Source organism: Micropterus dolomieu, linkage group LG18 (assembly GCF_021292245.1).
Source record: "Micropterus dolomieu isolate WLL.071019.BEF.003 ecotype Adirondacks linkage group LG18, ASM2129224v1, whole genome shotgun sequence".
Taxonomy (NCBI): Eukaryota; Metazoa; Chordata; class Actinopteri; order Centrarchiformes; family Centrarchidae; genus Micropterus; species Micropterus dolomieu.
Genome location: NC_060167.1, coordinates 38,278,727 through 38,297,931, shown reverse-complemented (window position 1 = coordinate 38,297,931; position 19,205 = coordinate 38,278,727). Strand labels below are relative to the sequence as shown.

At 42.1% G+C, this 19,205-nt stretch overlaps 2 protein-coding genes across 3 annotated transcripts in view; both read right to left on the bottom strand.

Annotated features, from left to right (window-relative positions):
- Positions 1 to 9,679, bottom strand: part of LOC123956915 (cell division control protein 42 homolog) — a 14,206-nt gene extending 4,527 nt beyond the window's left edge. The window contains exons 1-5 of one of the 2 annotated variants that reach the window (XM_046029464.1): positions 9,538 to 9,679; positions 3,660 to 3,800; positions 1,881 to 1,953; positions 1,656 to 1,765; positions 52 to 249 (exon numbers count right to left, since the gene is read on the bottom strand). In XM_046029464.1, the coding sequence (XP_045885420.1) occupies positions 52 to 249; positions 1,656 to 1,765; positions 1,881 to 1,953; positions 3,660 to 3,764 (486 nt within the window). In that variant the 5' untranslated portion in view covers positions 3,765 to 3,800; positions 9,538 to 9,679. Of the gene's footprint in view, positions 1 to 51; positions 250 to 1,655; positions 1,766 to 1,880; positions 1,954 to 3,659; positions 3,801 to 8,377; positions 8,400 to 9,537 lie in introns of those variants that run through there. The other variant, XM_046029465.1, reaches the window with a different exon arrangement.
- A 744-nt stretch (positions 9,680 to 10,423) lies between these two features.
- snrpe (small nuclear ribonucleoprotein polypeptide E) overlaps positions 10,424 to 19,205 on the bottom strand; it is a 17,118-nt gene continuing 8,336 nt past the window's right edge. The window contains exons 4-5 of the mRNA XM_046029467.1: positions 10,963 to 11,041; positions 10,424 to 10,621 (exon numbers count right to left, since the gene is read on the bottom strand). Of these exons, the coding sequence (XP_045885423.1) occupies positions 10,566 to 10,621; positions 10,963 to 11,041 (135 nt within the window). The 3' untranslated portion in view covers positions 10,424 to 10,565. The remainder of the gene's footprint in view (positions 10,622 to 10,962; positions 11,042 to 19,205) is intronic.

The window sequence follows — 19,205 nt, the reverse complement described above, 5'->3', positions numbered from 1 at the left end:
TTTCCCCCGGCAAGCCCCCCCCCCCCCCGTGAGGTTGCATCCATCAGTTACCTGCGTGAGGGCGGAGCACTCCACATACTTCACAGCCTTCAGGTCTCTGGCCAGCTTCTCGGCCGTCTCCGGGGTGATGGGCTTCTGCTTGTTCTTGGCCAGCTTCTCTATAGTGGATGGGTCGTCCCGCAAGTCAATCTGAGTCCCAACTAGCAGGAAGGGGGTCTTTGGACAGTGGTGGGTGATCTCTGGAACCCACTGGACACACAAACACAGGGTTTTGGTGTCACTAGTACTGAACTGGGGGGTGTCTTTAGTGTGGTTTCAGAGTTGAGTTCTGCACTGACTACTTTTAATACTTTAAGTACATTTTCCTGATTATATATTTTCAGTTTTACTTGAGTAACACTTCCAATGTAGGACTTGTAAAAGAGTATTTTACAGTGCGGTCTCTTTTACTGAAGTAAAGGATCTAAGTACTAGCTTGTAGGGGTGGGCGATACTGCAAAAATATCATATCATGATCACGATTCACAATCTTATCACGAGTCAGTTTAAGATCGGTTTTTAAGACAGTTTTGCAACAGTTTTTTTTTACTGGTTTATTGGTTTAAAAGAGAAAAATAACATTACTTTAGTAATCGTATACAATGTAGCCTAATGAATTATTCAAACAATAAAGAAATGATTCATTTTAAAGAACTTAATGTACATTTATTGATTTAGTTTTCCCATGAATGTGCTGTGTGCTTCTGCATATTTAAAAACACAAAGACAGGGAGGAACTTGTTGCAGATATTGGCGTTTACAGAAGCCAATAGCCTGAATGTGTGTTACGCACCCCGAGGCTTACTCAGCTAATAGGACAACTAGCAGCACGGCTAACAGAGCTAACTAGCTACAGATACAGTTAGCGGTTTAGCAAAAAGTATATGTATCTGTTCACCAACAAACTCCGTAAATCACAGGGAGCTAAGGCAGAGCAGCCGTGGGATACGGGAAACTTTAATGTTCATTTAATGAGGCCCAACAGTTTCAGTGTTGCCTTTGTAGACAGTGGAGGACGCAGGCAGCTGACCTGTGAAGTTGACAGAGAAGCTGTCAACTGCGTGTAGGAGCCACAGAACTAAACTGAGATTGTGCACTGTAGCACGATACTAACGTTCGCTGTGAAAAAGCAGATCGTGGAGACAAATTAATCATTCACGATCCAATATCGTAATATCGCACAGCCCTACTTCCTCCATCACTGCCGCTCTCTGTCATTATATTATAAATGTAGCTTAGCACAGCCACAGCCTGACCCTGCTGTTACCGCCTGAGCCCCCCCTTTAGGGCAGGTGGCCTTGTGGGTAACCTGTGTGACACAGACCAGCAGGTGTGCTGTGGTAAGAGTCTCTCCAGTGAGAGATAAGTGTAGCTGTTGTAGTTAAGTTACTTCAGTCAGCTGTAACGAGGCTGTTTAAGTCACAGAAGAGAAGTACAAGTGTTGATGTTACAGCAGCGTCCTCCTGCCCCTGCTCTCTGCAGCAACTGACAGAATAAAAGGTCACATAATGTCGAAACATTAAGAAAAGTCAATAAAATGCACATCACAAGGTCAAACTGTGATCATTATGTTAAAATATCTATTTTATTGTTAAAAAAGAAAAGGCTAGACTTGCCTTTTCCTTGACGTTCTCAAAGGAGGAGGGGGACACGACAGAGAAACAGACGAGGAAGACGTCTGTCTGGGGATAACTCAGAGGTCGTAACCTGTCGTAGTCTTCTTGACCTGGAGGAGCAACGTCAACATCATGTTACACAGCACCTGTACAAAATCGATACACAACACTCTGGATGAGCAGAACTAAAGTGATGGTTGGACTGGATTGGATGGAAAAACATACCTGCTGTATCAAACAAGCCCAAAGTGTAGGGCTCGCCTCCGATCATTACAGTGACCGCATAGTTATCAAACACCTACAACACAGAGCACAGCCAATGGTTAGCTCCACAGGGAATTATCATCAATACATTTCACTTTGCAATTCAGGTGAATACTGACACTAACAACAGGTACAGTAGCTCTGTCTTAAATAATAGTAAATGGCGGGTAGGCCAGAGCCATGAACTCTGTGGTGGTGAGAAACATAAGGCAGGCATGTGATTGGCAAAGGGCGTAAAAAAGCAGGAAAATATACTTTCGCCAGTTTAAGACCTGGTGGCCTAAAGATACAGTTATATTAGTCAGGAAACTCTGATCAGTCTCTGTCTGTTGATAAACTGTAGGAAAGAGTTTGACATTTCAACTCTGGCAGCGGGCGGGCGTGTGCGTGAGATGAGAACGACCGCGACAATTTCACGGGATCACGCCAGCTACACAGGAGCCGTTGCCATGGTTACCTCGCAGAGGGCTTGATTGCCTGTCTGTTGATGAGCGCAGAGCGACCCTGCGGATCAAAGCCCTATGAAAAGGCCTTATAAACCCTGTCACAACCATTCACAAGAAATTAATTTAAAACGTGCCTACAAAAAAAGTCAAAGTAAACATTAGATATAGCCTATAACAAGCAATAATCAAAACATACCCAATTTATCCGATCCTTATTGTCAACTCAGTTTTGGGCAAGTTACTCAGAAACAATACAGCTATTTACTAGTTACTTATACAAATACTCCTTAAAAAAGTAATATTAGCTACTCTACTTTTTACTGGGTGATATAACGCCACTCTCTCCCTACGAGTCCAAGCATCACTGGCAGCAGCGGCCGGAGTTTTTCAGAGTTTCACGTTGCTGCGCTGCTTTAAGGTGATGGATACATGGGGCAACTTTTTGAGCAATCTTGCTGTTTGCAAGTCCAACTATGTTTTCAACGGATAGTGGTGGTGCGGGGAGGGTGGCAGAGTGATGGGGGAAGGGGATTACAGTAGTAAACTTTACTCATTACCATTGACAGCAACATTGCCCAGCACCATTGCTCTAAAAGTTGCTCTGTGTATCATCAGCTTTAGGTGATGGTTTGATTAAGTATAGATGTAGAACTGTTCGCGGTTGAAAACTTTTTGCAGGTCGCACAAAGTTTACAACGGACGACAATGTTCTTTGCATCTTAGACTGTGACACAGTAATGGCAATAACTTTACTTACAGCTGTCGAAAATACCTCTCTCTCCCTGTTCTCCAGTCTTCCTTTAGCTTTCTGGCTAACAGCTGACTTGAACAACATAACATCCGGTACCGCTGAACTGCAGCGCGGTCGCGCATTCACGTCACGGATGGTGCGTTCAGTAGCGCAGTGTTACTTAGATTAGTAACTGTTTAGGAAATAGCAATCCGTTACATTAGCTACTCTTTACTGGGAAAAGTAATATTGCAGTATTACTGTCCAACACGTTACCACTGATAGGCGAGAATGACTGTGGTACACACTGCACAGGTGTGGAATGGCCAGCTGAACGCAACCATATAAACATTGATACTTTCAAAGGAAGAAAACTCTACACACTTCAGCCTGTAGATGTTCTCAAATCTTCTCCATTTCACTCGGCAAGCCCCTGTAAGTTACCCCCCCCCCCCCTTTGTAAATTACAGATGTGCAGAATTCACATGGGTCAGATTTTCAGGTCGGAAAAATCACATCCCTGATAAGGAGAAGTTCTTCTGTATCATGCGTCCACACACTTACTGTAGGTACATATTCAGAGGGAAACTTGTTCGTGGTGTAAGAGATGAGCAGGCAGGTTTTACCCACTGCACCGTCCCCAACTACAACACACTTGATGGTCTGCATAGCTGTGTTTTACAGTCCTCACTATTCATTCAAGATCTGGAACAAAAAAACAAGAACAAGAGGAGTCATTAGTTTATAGTGTTGTTTACTGGCTGAACAGACAATAAAGTCACCACGAGCAAAGGTACTTGTCTAAGTATTCACCGCCTCCAAGTACCCCCCCCCCAATGCACTACGGGCATCAAAAACTCCACCGCAGATTTTCAGTACAATGACAAAGTGTAACTAAATCTGAAACCTGACCCATGCCCTGAGCATTATCTGCTTCACACAGGGACAGCTCTGTCCAGTCAGATCAACCATGGGGTCCAGTGGATGTGTCCACGAGGGTTTTAATTTAAGGGATTGAGGGGCCATGTAGACCTAACACCTGGAAAACAAATGGTTCAGTATAATACTACACATTTTGTTGCTGTGCTAGCATTGAATTCATCCTTTACAAATAATAATGCACAGGCTCAAATAATGTTACACAAAGACTTCACAGCCTCTCTTCAGGTAGGACTCTCAGACGGCAACACTTGTCTTTGTAAAGAGACAAACTGACAGGATACAGTCGGTAACCTGCCTGTCAGTTCGCTCTGTTTCAGTGGATTTACCAAAAAGGCTTGAATATGTGTGCACTCCAAATTTAGGCTAGCTGAATCGCTTTCTTACAAACGAGTGACATAAACAGACGGTTAACATTACCATAGTTACCTCAAAAGAAAAGTGGTTGTCTCGAGTCGGATGCCAAAGTGTGTGAGCGTGCGAGCTTACAGCAGCGCCCCAAAACACAACGTTAAGAGGTCTGTAATGTTGTTATGAGATGTGTAAAAATATTTTCGGTTCATTTTGAAACTATGGCGGAACAAATTAGACCGTGGATGACTGCCATGGTCTCGTTAATTAATGGGAAACACTGCAAGGAAAGAGATACATACATGCATACAATTTTCAGAATCCCAACAGCAACATGGCCATTATAGGTCAGCGTTAGGTGCACGACAGCAACCAACAACGATGGCTCTGTTGGGTTCATGTGTCTAAAGTGCTTTGTAGTCCTCTACAAACTCGCTACTTTTGGATATCATGTGGTATGACCTAAGAAAATCAATTAATATCAAAGTTATTTCTACTAATATTTCTTTTCATTATAAATTTTATGGAGTCCTTTTGTAGGAAGCCTGCTTGTTTTGTTTAGGTGGCCTATTCTGTGCCTGTAAATTTTGACTAAATTAGAAACTATCATTTGGTGCAACCAGGGCTTGATATTAACTTTTTTGCTCACTAGCCAATGTGGCTAGAGGTTTTCCAAAGTTACTTGCCACACAGTATTTTCACTAGTCACATTTTTGTTGTTGGAAAATTACGTTTTATATGATTTAATTTGACTATGGTGTGCTAAAATGTACTAATATTATCATTAGCTCTGATAAGGTTGTGTGTAAAGCTCCTTTTTTGAAAACATGCAGTCTATTAAGAAGGTGAAAAGAGAAAAACTAAACTGCTGCTTTAATAAAAAGCAGCAGTTTATTTATAAAAGCAGTAAATACTGTGATACAGAGTAGAAAAATGATCTGCATTAGAAACAAGAGCAAATAAATTATTTTTGTCAAAGAAAAAATACACAATTAAGGCAACAGGATTAAAATTTTATGTAGGCCTGTATCATTTTTGTGCACTTTGTTTGTTTTCCATCTGCATTTCCTCAGAGGTCTGACTGGATTTATGTTTATCATCATGAAGCTCTGGTAGCTCTGAATACCTGGAGATAATTCTTGAAACGAGAACACAGGTCTTTATTTTCCAGATTATTCCGGTACAAACGCATTTTATGGCATAAATTCTTAGGCTATAATAAAACATAGAATCAACACTGGAAAGGTAGCCTAGTTGTGATATGACGATATGATGGGACATAAGGGCAGTCCTGCTAGTAGTTTGTGTTATTTTCTTTTTTAAACACCACCATGTCCCTTAATCATGGAAGATATATGTAATTTTATAGCATTTAACGGCTCTTTTCTCCGGTGCATTTTTTCTACGCACACTCACACACTGAATGAACGCTGTGTTGATGTGCGTATGCATGCAGTTGTGTGTGATGATAGATATCATACCCTCAGGTTAAAACAAGAAGGAAGGCTGACGGTCTACAGGTCTGAGGAACTGTGGCTGCCCTGTAAACAGATTCAACTTTTATAGGCCTATTCTCGTTTGACAAAAGTCTGGATGTCATATTTGGCGCACATCGAGCGGCGGCACTGCAGGAGAGAGTGAGACGCGCCTGTTGTTTGGATTCTCCCGCTATTAAAAAAGCTTGCTATCCACCCGCATTTGACGGGTTGGTGGGTGTTAATGTCAAACCCTGGGTGCGACCAAATATCATGTGGTGCGACCATTTTAGAGTGTTTTCCATGATAGGCAATTTAGTTTTTGTCTTTTTATATCCAATTGATAACTTTTACATATAAAGTACTTTTATTGTAGTATGATTTGGAATTATATTTCTGAAACAACAGATTGTTTATAGATTTTGTACAATATCGTGAGAAAAATGCAAAAAAAATATTTTTTTAGTGCTTGTAATTTCACTTTGCACTATGCAATGAGGAAGACTGACTGACTGACTGCAGCCTGACTGAGACTGAGGTCACACACATTATGTGCGAGGAGAAGAGCCCAAAGATTTCTGTCATTGCTCCACTTCATGCCCAACTTTTGAATGAGACTGTCACTGACCACTGAGGATTCTCCTCTTGTCAAAGAGATGAAAAGACCTGTCAAAACGACATGGCTCTACAAAGGGGAAAGACTGCCTATCTCATCAGCCCTGGACCAGGTTAAAATCTCTCCTCTTCCTGTCGCCAGCAGATGTGCAGGAAATCCATGTATGGTTCGTTATTTCGTTAAGCCAAAAACCAAGTCGTTTTTGTTTTTCTGTTTTAAACCCTTAACTTAAAACAAAGGAGTTGCGTTTTGTTTGATCTTTGACGGGTGTTTTTTCCCTACAACCCATCACTCCCCAACTCATTGGGGATCCCTATAGCAGGTAACAGTTTCACAGCTTCAGTTTGTGACGGTAAAAGCAGGTATATTTTATTTAACAGAAAAGACGGAGTAAGAACTGGCTGGGGTGAAAGGAGGGCCAGAATCAGGACTGAACCAGGACACCGGTGTTCGTGTCCAGTTTGAAACAAAAAGTCAATATTAGGCTACATATTTAAGCTATTTATTTTATAGCCTAGGCTAAGGTTATTTCTTTTGAAGTCTCATCTCATATCAACTATAGCGAATATGATTGTAGAAGTGAGCACTATAGGCCTGTTATAGCCACATAGGAACAAAGAAATATGAGAACATAGGCTTACTTGTTTTACAAGATTGCAAGATCGTAACTGTTGGGCCTCATAAAATGAACATTAAATTTCCCCGTATCCCACGGCTGCTCTGCCTCAGCTCCCTGTGATTTACGGAGTTTGTTGGTGAACAGAAAGTGTTACTTGTTGCTAAAGTAACCGCTAACTGCGGCTAACTAGCAGCTGTTATCTAATTAGTTCAGTTAGCCTAGTGGTTACCCGAATCAACCCAGACTGGGAGCTCGGATCACCTATGGAGTGTTTTGTGTTTAACATTAAACCTCTATTGAAGCACTGGAGGTTTTCAGACCAGAATAACGTCAGAAAGCAGGGCCAGATTGGGCACCAGAACCGGAGCCGAGTGAGCGGTCAACAAACCTGCGCTCTGCAGCCTCCCAGTGAACACGGTCAGTTACAGCGTGTCAGCTTCTCAAGACCTGCAAAGTCTGTTGTTTTCTCCTAAATTATTTTTCAGTTTTCCTTTAAGGAAAGGAAAGGACAGAGGTGACTGGAGGAGTTAAAGTTAGGAAAGCAAATTAGTGCTGATGCAAACTTGTCCTTTTAAGCTAATGAGGAGACATTTCTCTTTGGATTTTAATGTGAAAATAAAATGCAGCTCAGAAGGGAGGTGGTTTCTCATGTTGCCTATTTTTTAATATTAATGTCTACAGATAAATGTCTAAAGCTGTCAAATGAAGACACAAAAGGCAAACATGAACAATTATATCTATAATGATTCTGAGGTAACAGGGTTTTAGGTGGTGACGCCCAAAACATGCTGTGCCATAAATGTAAGTCACTGTGGAGAGCATCAGAACCAACCCACTTACTTTCCCCAAATCTAATTCAATTTTATTTATATAGTGCCAAACAACAACAGTTATCTCACAACGTTATCTTTTCATAATGGCTATAGTTCATCACCGGTGGACTGATCTTTGAGTGTTCATTATCTGCTCCAGCTATTTCAACTATTTGTTCAGAGATATGGTGAAAATAATGCAAATTTTCATATTTTTCATTGCAAAATCTAACATTTTCTTGGGGGCGGACACCCCCCAACCCCTGACCATGACTACTACATCCACCACCAACACATTCATCTAAAGCTGACAAACTATGGCAAAACACTGAAACTTCAAGCTTTTTAATGTGCATTGCATGCTCATGGACACAAGAGCACTGCCGCTAAGACTAACAGTCTTAGCGGCAGTGCTCTTGCAAGTGCTCTTGTGCTCTGTTATAGTGTTGGGCTTTTATATTCAGACTTACTATACACTACGCGCAAAAAGATTTGCTTCACCTCCGCTGCTACAACTCCATCCAAGGGGAAACACTGGCCTGCCATTGTCAGGGGGATGTCTTAACACTGTGGCCAGTGAGAGGACAGTTAGTTTCACTGCATGATTACTGTTAATCCAACAGTGCATGAACTACGAAGGCCAGTAGGATTTCATTGAAATACATACTGTAACTGAGGAAAATCTATAAAGTTCCTCTAAAAGTAATTCTGAAATAACTATAAGCTCAATGCTTATAAGTGCAGTAAGCTGAAGGCATTGGGTGGCTGAAGCTGGCTGCAGCTCCAACACTGCGGTCAGACTTGCGCATTTGGAAATCTGTATGCTAAGCACTGCACATTTTGAAGGATACGCTCATCAGATCGGAGCTACTGAAAACTGAATACTGTGCCAACCACAGACTCTAACATCACTGCAGCCCCACTTACATTAGTGTGCTAACCATGTGTAACAATATGCGACCCCGGTGATGCAGGACGGTGTTAGCAGCAGCCTGTTACGATCGCTAACTACAGACCACCTGAGGATCACACCTAAGAGCTCCGGGTCGCTTCAGCTGCTGGATGTCGGCCTCATACTGGCCCAATTTCCTGTCCGGCTGCTTAAACCAACGATAAACTAATTTAGCTGTCCCTTTTTACCAGGTCACCAAGATTAAAATTATTACCACAGCACAAACACTAACGGTACTTGTAAATCACAACTATAATCCGAGACTCTGTGTGGATTATTTAACCTGCAGTTTGTTAACGTTACGCTTTTTATTCACCTCCTTAACCAGCTAACCGCTAGCTACTACTTACATACTTAGCTTTTTACTGGCTTTACTTACTTCTCAAACCACTAAATTCAGCAGTACATAGTTTTTGAAATGTGGTTTCTACAGAGGTTAATTTGCTAGGCCGATGTTAAACACTGGCTGTCTGCTATGCAAACTAACGTTAACGTTACTGCGGCTGCTGCAAGCTAAATGAGCTAACCTTAGCGGATGCTGCTGCTGAATGAGATATAGCTTTTTACAATCATGACCCATGTGCCACAGATGTGCAGCGTACATGATGTTTACAACAGTCCAACTACAACCAACCAATGCTTTATCCCAGTAATAGAGAAATTATCATGTTTCCGTACCGTCTTCTCTGTGTCTTTACGCCGGGCGTTGGCAGCTCCGCGCTAGGGGCTTCCCAGTCAACAGAACAGGGACACGTTGCGTGCGTCCTGAGGCATCACGTCATTACGTAAATACTTCTCACTGCCAGCAGGATACTTTACTCAACTCTATGGACTCATGAAACCTAATAAACACAAACTTAATGCAGGCTAATGAAAAATATGCAAAACACATACATAAGAACATGGAACAACTGAAAAACACATGGGTTTCTGATCGGCACGGCCGCTCACTGAACAGATAAGGCATCAGGATTAAACAAGCCTTGCTGTTGGCCTGGTCTGGAGCAGGCTAGCTGTACAGAATAAATCACCATGTACTCCTGCTTTCATGAAACCGAGTCACGGCTTAATTCAGCCAGGATATCTGTAAAATCCCGGCTTAATCCGCTATCTTGGTTTTGAGAAACAGCCCTCAGGTGGTTCAACATGTAACACCACAGGTTATTTTTTGTCTAATGTGTAAAAACGAGCCCAACTCCAGCTGAAGAGTCCCGTTTGTAAACAGGATTTGATGTTGACAGAGGGATGTGTCCCTGTATCTATATTCAGCCAATAAAATCGGATTGAAGTTTGGCAAGTACAGAGTAGCCTGTGCAGAGAGGCACAGTCTGGGCATGTGAATTTGACTAACATCTCCTTTTATGCACTGATCATCTTTTTACTGACATTACACTGTAAAAGTACACCAACACTTATCTTCATGTTTCACCACACTTTGGAGCTGAGAGTTTGACCTACTTAAGCACATTGCAATAATGTTGTCCACTATCAGATGGCAACCCAATGATACAAACACAGCTGAGGGTCACAAACATTTAGTGGAACAAGTTAAAACAGACAATTGTAAGAAAAAAACAAAACTTTATTCTCAAACAGCTTCAATAATCTTGTTATACAAACACAAACAGAATTAACACCAATTTGTAAAAACAAAAAGGGAAAATGTCTTCCTAGGACAGGTCGGATGTGTAGGCGTCTCCACTGTCCTAGTTAGACACACTCTGCAACAAGGTGATGTTGTCTCCTTTCAACATGATCCTCCCTGGAGACAAAGGAAGAACAAGGTGATGAAGACAGGTCCTCCGTTCACTTTGGACAAACCACATCAGGTTGGCTACATGGAATATGGTGTCTGTACATCAGCAGAAAGTAGGTTCAGGCTAACAGAGTTTAGTCAACATGCCTGTCCTCTGTGCCCCTCTGAGCCCTACCATTGAACCAGCAGGCACAACACCTAGACCCAGCTCACCTGAAGGGATGCAGCTGTAAAAAAGGTGCAGCGTCCTAACAGGTCATGTCTGTGTCCTAAGTGTACTAATACAAATCAAAGCTAAGCTAAGCGCAGAGACAAAGCTACAAAAACAAAATGTTGGTTAGTCTTACCCAGCGGCTTTCTGTTCTTAGTCTTCATGTGGACTTCCTCAGCATCATCTAGAACCAGGTTCATGTATTCATCAAAGCCCTAAGACAGGGAGGAAACCGTGAGACAGTAGGTTAGGGCTCGAGCACGAAAGTGCAGGGCACCAACGGTGTCCTAGCACCAAATGCAAGGAACCTATTGTTTTTGCTGGGATTATTATTTTTTTTCCTCCTCTGAGAACTCATTTTTGAAGGCCTTAGGATACTTTAATCCTAATGAAAATTTGCACACACCTCAGGTCTGGTGGGAAATCCAATGTTCTGCAGTGATTGGAGTCAGGTGTGGCAAGATGGATCAATAGTGCTCCTAAACAAACAATAGGTTTTGGACAAAGTTTCTTTGATCTTCATGAGATGTGGTGGGATTATTGCTCTTATTACAACGTCCACATTTCTGCTTCTTTTTTTTTTTTTTTTTTAAATGAGATTTTGCTTAACAGGAAGTGAGGCATTTTGCGCTTCATGTGTCATTTTTAATTTTTTAAACGGATATTTGAGGCCTTTATGATGCTCAAACAGCCACAAAATTTTGCTGCCAGACTGATAATGTTTCAAATTTGATGTAATTTTTAAGACAGAGGGTTAAAGGTTGGTTCAATAGCGCCCCCTAAAGCCTTTAGCAGTCACATGTCCAGGGATAGTCAAATCCTCACGAGATTTTGCACGATCGTCAAAACGGTTGGTTTGTATTGGCTGATATGGTTTGGGGGCGTGGTTGTGGAAAATTGGCTCAATAGCGCCCCCTACCAAATTTAAAAGCAGCAGCACCCGCCGTACATTTTATGTAGCTGTATGAAATATGGGGGGCTGATGCATCATCTCTAGACTTAAAATTAACCCTCTTGGAGTCATACCCTAAACCCAACAGGAAGTCATTTTAATTTCTTTTTTTTTTTTTTTTTTTTTTACAAAATTTGAACCAGTTTACACCCTCCGTACTTTAACCATGTTAAATTGCGATGCTTTTTTGATTGCTCAAACGGCATGTCCACGGCATGGCGTTGAATTTTCATGTTATGTCATGAAAAAGGAAGTTTCATGTAAATAGCTCGACATGGTCAGATCTGTCCCAAAATTCACAAGTAAACCTCTTAGAGACTTACAGTGTTTCCTCTAGGATGTTTTTTAGCAGCGGGGGCAGGACAAACAGCCCCCCCCAAAGAAATAGTCACACTTCACAAAACAAATTGGGCCGTTATTTTCACTATATCTCTGAACAAATAGTTGGAAAAGCTAGAGCAGATAAATAAACAACACCTAAAGATCAGTCCACTGGAGGAACTATAACCTTTAGATCTGGAGAAAGTAATTTGGTTGGTTCTGTTGCTGTGATTTTACAGTGATGGCACAGCATGTTTTGGGCATCACCCCTAAGCCTTAACGGCAGGAAAACCCTGTTAATGTGACCTCAGAATCATTAGATACAACTGTTCATGTTTGCCTTTTGTGTCTTTCATTTGTCTGTCATTTTACAGCTTCTGACATTTATCTGTAGACATTAATATAAAAAATAGGCAACATGAGAAACCTCCCTTCTGAGGTGCATTTTATTTGCACATTAAAATCCAAAAACAAACGTTTCATTAGCTTAAAAGGACTAGTTTGCATCACTAATTAGCTTTACTAACCTCAGCTCCTCCAGTCACCTCCATCCTTTCTTTTCCAAAACCACTTTTTCAGACTGAAAAATAATTTAGTCAGTCTGTACAGGACAGAGCTACAGGCTATGCCAGTTTAGTCCAAGTTTGTACCTGATGTTCTGAACATTGGACAAGTAGGCAGTAATAAAATACAGCTTCTAGTTACTTTCTATAAATTGAGCTAATGTTAAGTTACATAGCAGCTATGTAGCTGCTGTAGAAGCTTTCCTGCTCAGCTGCGCAGTCTGAAGGGGAGATGTTAGCTAACTTAGCGCTAACCGGCTTCACTTTTCCAGCAGGTGGGAAACAACAGACTTTTCTTGGTCTTGAGAAGCTAACACACTAACAGACACCGTACATTTACTGCCAGAATATTTTCCTCCGCTCGCGTTCACCGTCACTTTCTGCCGCTTGGACAAACAAACAATCAAGCACCTCCCGATTCAGAGTTACGCTGCTCTTATAACACCATCTGTCATGTATGTTCTGCATAGAACGAGGAGAGGAAGCGAGCAGAGCATTGAGTGCCGGTGGTGCGCCGCTGCTGAATGCATATAGAGGAAACACTGTTACATGTAAATATCCAGTCATAGTGATAGTGCCACTTACTGGCATCTGAAAAGGACACATTTTAAAATTCATTTCTTATGCCTCCTTCATATTTTTACCCCACGTAGCACCTTAGCGGACAAAAATGCCAATAGTGCAGAATTTATGCTCCTCATAGCAGGTTGACCACATCCATCTCAAAGTTCTTGTCACGTGCTCTTGCCTTGGTGAGTAATTATTCGCAATTTAACAGGAAGCTGTTTGAGAGTTATATCCTAAACCCAACGGGAAGTCAGACACTTAATTGAATAACTGACATCTTAACCAAACTTTGAGAGATATTTTTGACACGTCATCTGTGTGGTTTTTGCATCAATACTTTTGCATCAATAACTCCAGAGTGATGTCAGGTGGAGTGTGATGCCAGAGTCCCAGCTGTCGCTGCACCCGAGGCACGCATGGCTTGCTCAACGCTGCTTGCAGCTTTAATTTCTTTAATGAGCCTCAGACGTTTTATAAAAAAGGAGACATGCCACTTTAAGAATCCTCAATACAACTCAATAAGTAAAGCCAAAGATAGCAGTTATCCCGCTAGAAAGCCAATCGTCTGCTTTTAACAGCCAGGCGGTAAACATTTCAACCAATCGTGTGGTTCCACTGACGTAAGGGTCTACTGCATCACGACTACTGCACATGCATAGCAGAAGTATAACCGGTGGGGAAAAATGCTTTTTAAACCTCATTTTGGAGCAAAGTCAAAGTTTTCCAGCGATTTTTATCAGAGTTTACAGTTTTTATGTCCTGGTGACCAGTGAAAGGGCAGTTCCGGCTCTCTGCCCATTCATTCACATAGTGGACTGGTCATGTTAGTCCGAAAATAACTGCCCAGAGGTGTTGCCAAGATGCCTGTTGAGTGGAACGACTTGCCTATAAGGGCTTTTGCTTCATGCAGCTACAGTTTCATATTATCCATACCTCTCATTCCTTTGTAAGGACTTGATCAACAGCATAAAACACCCAGATTTATAAAGCCACCTGTTCCACTCTGTTTCATTCATCAACATGTCACCTGAGTAAAAACAAGAGCATCACCCCAGAGCCGTCTGAAATCATCAAGGTAACACCATTTATCAGCCTCAGTAGTACGATCAGGGGACCTTAAAGAAGGAGAACATTCATTCACCTAACGTGTTATAAGAGCAGTGCCGGCAGATGCTATGAAACCTTGTGCTTAAAAATCAAGCTTTTTTAAATGGCAAGACTATTGGGCCTTTTATCAGCAACTGTGTTGATGTGTTTATGCCAAGCAAGAGTGGACAACACAGTCACGATTTCTGCAAGATCAAGGTGAGCGATAAATTGCTGATACTCGTGAGCTAGGCTAGCTTGAAGCTGAGCGCAGGACTTTTACATAGAAATGAACGTCGTTACATTTCAGCCCTTACCCAACGAGTTCTCATGCTGGCTGAGCCTCTCTCCTTGAGGTAATTCTCTCTGTATATGACGTTCACACGCTGGTGAACCGGTGGTGATGTGTTTTATGCCAACCAGCAGGGACTAGTTTGCCAGAGGTGAAGGGGGGCAGAGCCCAGTGTTTCCTCTATATGCATTGAGGGGTGGCGGTGCGCCGCTGCAAGTGTTTTCACTCGCACACTGTGCGAGCACGGCAACACTCAATGCTTGGCTAGCTTCCTCTCATCGTTTTATGCTGAACATCTACGTGACAGATGCTGTTATAAGAGCAGTGTCACTCCTGTAAGGAATCAGGAGGTGCGTAGCAAGTGTTTGATTGCCCGAGTGGCAGAAAGTGACGGTGAACGTGTCGGTTACAGCGTGTCAGCTTCTCAAGACCAAGAAAAGTCTGTTTTCTCACCTGCTGGAAAAGTGAAGCCTGTTCGCGCTAGTAAACATCTCCCCTCCCCTTCAGACTGCGCAGAGAAGGGAAGCTTATACTGTAGCCTGGGCTGCATATTTTGGCTGTTATATAACGCAACATTAGCTCAGTTTATAGAAATTAACTGGTAGCTGTATTTTATAACTGCCTACTTGTCCAATGTTGAGATCAGGTACAAACGTAGACTAAACTGGTGTAGCCTGTAGCTCTGTCCTGTACAGACTGATTAAATTATTTTTCAGTTTGCAGGTGAGTCTGAAAAAGTGGTTGTTAGGAAAAGAACGGACAGTGGTGACTGGAGGAGCTGAGGTTAGCAAAGCAAGTTAGTGATGCAAAATTGTCCTTTTAAGCTGAGGAGATGTTTCTTTTTGGATTTTAATGTGCAAATAAAATGCACATCAGCAGGGAGGTGGTTTCCCATGTTGCCTATTTTTTATATTCATGTCTACAGATAATTGTCAAAGGCTGTAAAATGAAGACACAAAAGGCAAACATGAATAGTCGTATCTATAATGATTCTGAGGAGAGCATCAGAACCAACCAAATTACTTTCCCCAAATCTAAAAGGTTGTAGTTCCTCCACAGCAGACTGATCTTTGGCTGTTTATTATCTGCTCCAGCTTTTCCAAATATTTGTTCAGAGATATGGTGAAAATAACGGCCCAATATGATGCAAAATTACATATTTGTCACTGGAAAACTTACAATTTTCTTGGGGGAGGACCCACCAACATCGTGGCGGTCCCCCCGACAACCAAAACATTAAATATAAAGCTCACATTAAATTGGGAAAACACTGAAATTTCAACTATTCTAAAAGGTGCATCGCATGCTCATGGACACAAGAGCAATGCTGCTGAGACATGTTGTGTTGGGGTTTTATATTCAGACAAAGATTTTGCTTCACCTCCGCTGCTATAACTCCATCCTAGGTGAAACACTGGAGCCTGTGCCATGAGAGCATGTACACTCGATGTCAGAAAGGGGAGACAGAAGTTAATAGGACTGATGTGAGGCTCAGTGACTACACTTTCAGGGTGACCCCAGGATTCTGAGTTAAATTTAAGACTTTTTAATACCACCTAGGATAAAATTTAATGCCAACTACACTGCCATACAATAGAAAATCAGTATGAATTTTAAGCCCTCAAAAATAATCATTTAGCAAGTTACATGAATTTAATAAAACATAATACACTCAAATTTAATAATGCAAAAGTTTTTCTGTGGTCTCTTAGTACTAAAATGAATTAAAGTGGCAAGCAGCGTTGGGCGGGCCCTCACATGTGTAGTGCATCAAGGTGAGGCATCTTTTTTTAAGACCTCTATGAATGAAATTTAATTGTGCAATTCCACATCATTTTGGAACATCTGTGAATAATAAGTAGGAAAATCCAGAGTAGATTTTGTATAAACTCTACCCCAAAATCTAAACTTGCTTAAGAAGTCTACTGGGGAAGAATTAGTATTAGATCTGGGAAAAATAATTTAGTTAGTTTTGATGCTCTCCACAATGATTTTACATTCATGGCGCAGCACCAAGCAGTTTTGAGCCTCACCACCTTCTAATTGCAGGAAAACCCTTTTAATGACCTCAGAATCATTACATCATTGTTTAGCTTGTGTGTGTCTTAATTTACTAATACATTTGTAGAAATTAACAAAAAATGAGAACCACCTTCCTTCTGTATAATTACAAGCATTTCATTTGTACATCAAAATCCAAAAGAATAATCTCCTCATTAGCTTAACAAGACTATTTTGGCCGGTTGAGTGATGAGAGGACTGGCAGCGTAGTTCGTAGCTCCTACCAGTCAAAGACAAATAACCCCCCTCCCCCAACCAACGATAAATCAAACTCAAATAGATGAAACGAGGAATGAGTGGGGGAACCCGTCAGAAAGACGGAAAAAAACCTGAACACAGGAAAAGAGGTTTGAAATGGAGACAAGCAGCGAAGCCGGGGGAATTGGTGGTAAAGAATTAGCCAAAACCGATAAGCCAGCACTTCACAAATATTCGTTGGACATCACTAGAAATCCGTGACCTCAAAGAGGAAATGAAAAACGACCCTCGACACAAACAGGAGTTTCACAATTTTAAAGACGACATTAACAAGAAGCTTAAGGCAAACAGTGACGAACTACAGGACCAGAAGAAAAGCCTCAACGAGGCATAAGTGCGCATAGAGGCCCTAGAAACATTCAACATGGAGGCTAAGGACGCTCTGTTGACAAGGAAGAACTAGGGCTGTATGTATAGATTATTTTTCAAGTCGATTAATCTAACGACTAATTTTGTTTATTCTAAAGAAAGAAAAGTTGCCCATTACTCGATTAACATACCAATTTATCCAAAATATCAAACACGTCTAATCAATAAATCTATATTTTATTCAATCATCCTGATGAAGCACATTAGAATAATGACAATAGTAGCAAATCTTAAAATGAATCAAATTTCCACGTCACTGCTGTGTTGTGATAATAATAGACATTAATTAGGCTACTTTATTTAAAACTTTAAATGTTTGACAGAAATTACTTTTAAACATGAAGGCAATAAACATTTTAACGGACTACGTGTCCTCATGCTGATAATGTTCCATGCTTGTGTGGCGACAGAAAGTAAACACAATTTGCTGTGCTGCGGTCTAGACAAAGTGCTCCAGGATACTTTCGTTTCACGTGTTCATGCTGCTTTTCCGTATTTGTGGACAGTAGTTGTGCTGCAGTGAAGCTGTTTCCAGTTCAGAGAGCTCACGGAGCAGCACGTTGTTGAGTGTCTGTCTGAAATACTCCAAACTTTGGTCGGTCGAAGGCGCGGTCTCGTAGCTGGTGCTTGTCCGGGAGAATCCCTCACCGGATGCAGTGACGCACCAATCGCCCCAGCCCTAGGAACAACGTGCGGATATTTGGAGTCCCGGAGGGCTCGGAGGGGGACCAACTTGCTAATTCAACGAGCACACCGAGCGGTAGCAAGGAGACCCAGCCCCATGAGACTCCGCAGTCCATAATCATAAACTTTCTCCAGTTTGACACCACGGAGAGGATACTAAAGAAAGCCTGGCAAAAACGGATCAAACTTAGCAACACACCTCTGTTCTTGACAACGACTATGCGGCCGAGGTGGTACAGAAACGCAGAGCCTATATGGATATCAAAAAGACCCTCAAGTCTAAAGGCATCAGGTTCCAAACACCCCTGACGAGGATCAGAATCCACTGGACTGACAGTCCACGGCTCTACAACAGTGCGTAAGAGGCAGCGAAAGAGATGAGGAAAAGGGGAATGAATGTACAGATCAAGGAATCTGACGAGGGGCGCACGATGGGAGGAGCAGATACAGGCGTAATCACGGTGGCAACCCATCGGGGTGAGCCATGGAAGCAAGGTGGATTAACTCAACACGTGAGAGGAAGCCTGCAGCAGTTTTGGCGAGCCGAAGATGGGAACACCATCTGATTGAAATGGGTGATGCAGGCATGAATAAGCCTTCATCTTAAAACAAGTATGAATAACGACCAAATTCCAACTGTACGACATGTTAATGAACAGGAGTACAAGAGAAAGAAAAAGGGAGGAAAAAGAGATTGGGGTCCATCCTTGGGGTAATGACAGGGCTGGGGGAAAAGGATGGAAAAATAGGCTAAGTCAATACAATATCCTAGAAAATCATTTTTGTTTATCCAGCAGGTATACTAGGCAGTGTTTCCCCACAGGAATTTAAGAGACTATGGTGGGTGGGCCTTGGACACTCTCCAGGGGTCCGGCGGCACGCACCCCTGGAAGAAAAAAAAAAATAAAAATTAAAGCTGCAAGCAGCGTTGGGCGGGCCCTCGCACTTGTAAGCGCGTCCGCGCGTGAGCCGGCCGAGTTGCATATTCTGGAGCTCTGCCGGTGCGGCTGTGAATTTCCTACGCGGTTCCGACGCCGCATGAAGGTGTTATATGTCACTTCCTGTGTCCCCTATGTGGAGCTACATAGCACTTGCCGCTATGAATATAAATCGGTATTGACGTGTAGATGTCTGCGGGGTGGGAGAGTTAACAAGCACGTAAAGTTTGTTTCAGATGTGAGCATGTACACTGAACAATAATGTACCCAAACAATAAAATAAATTCC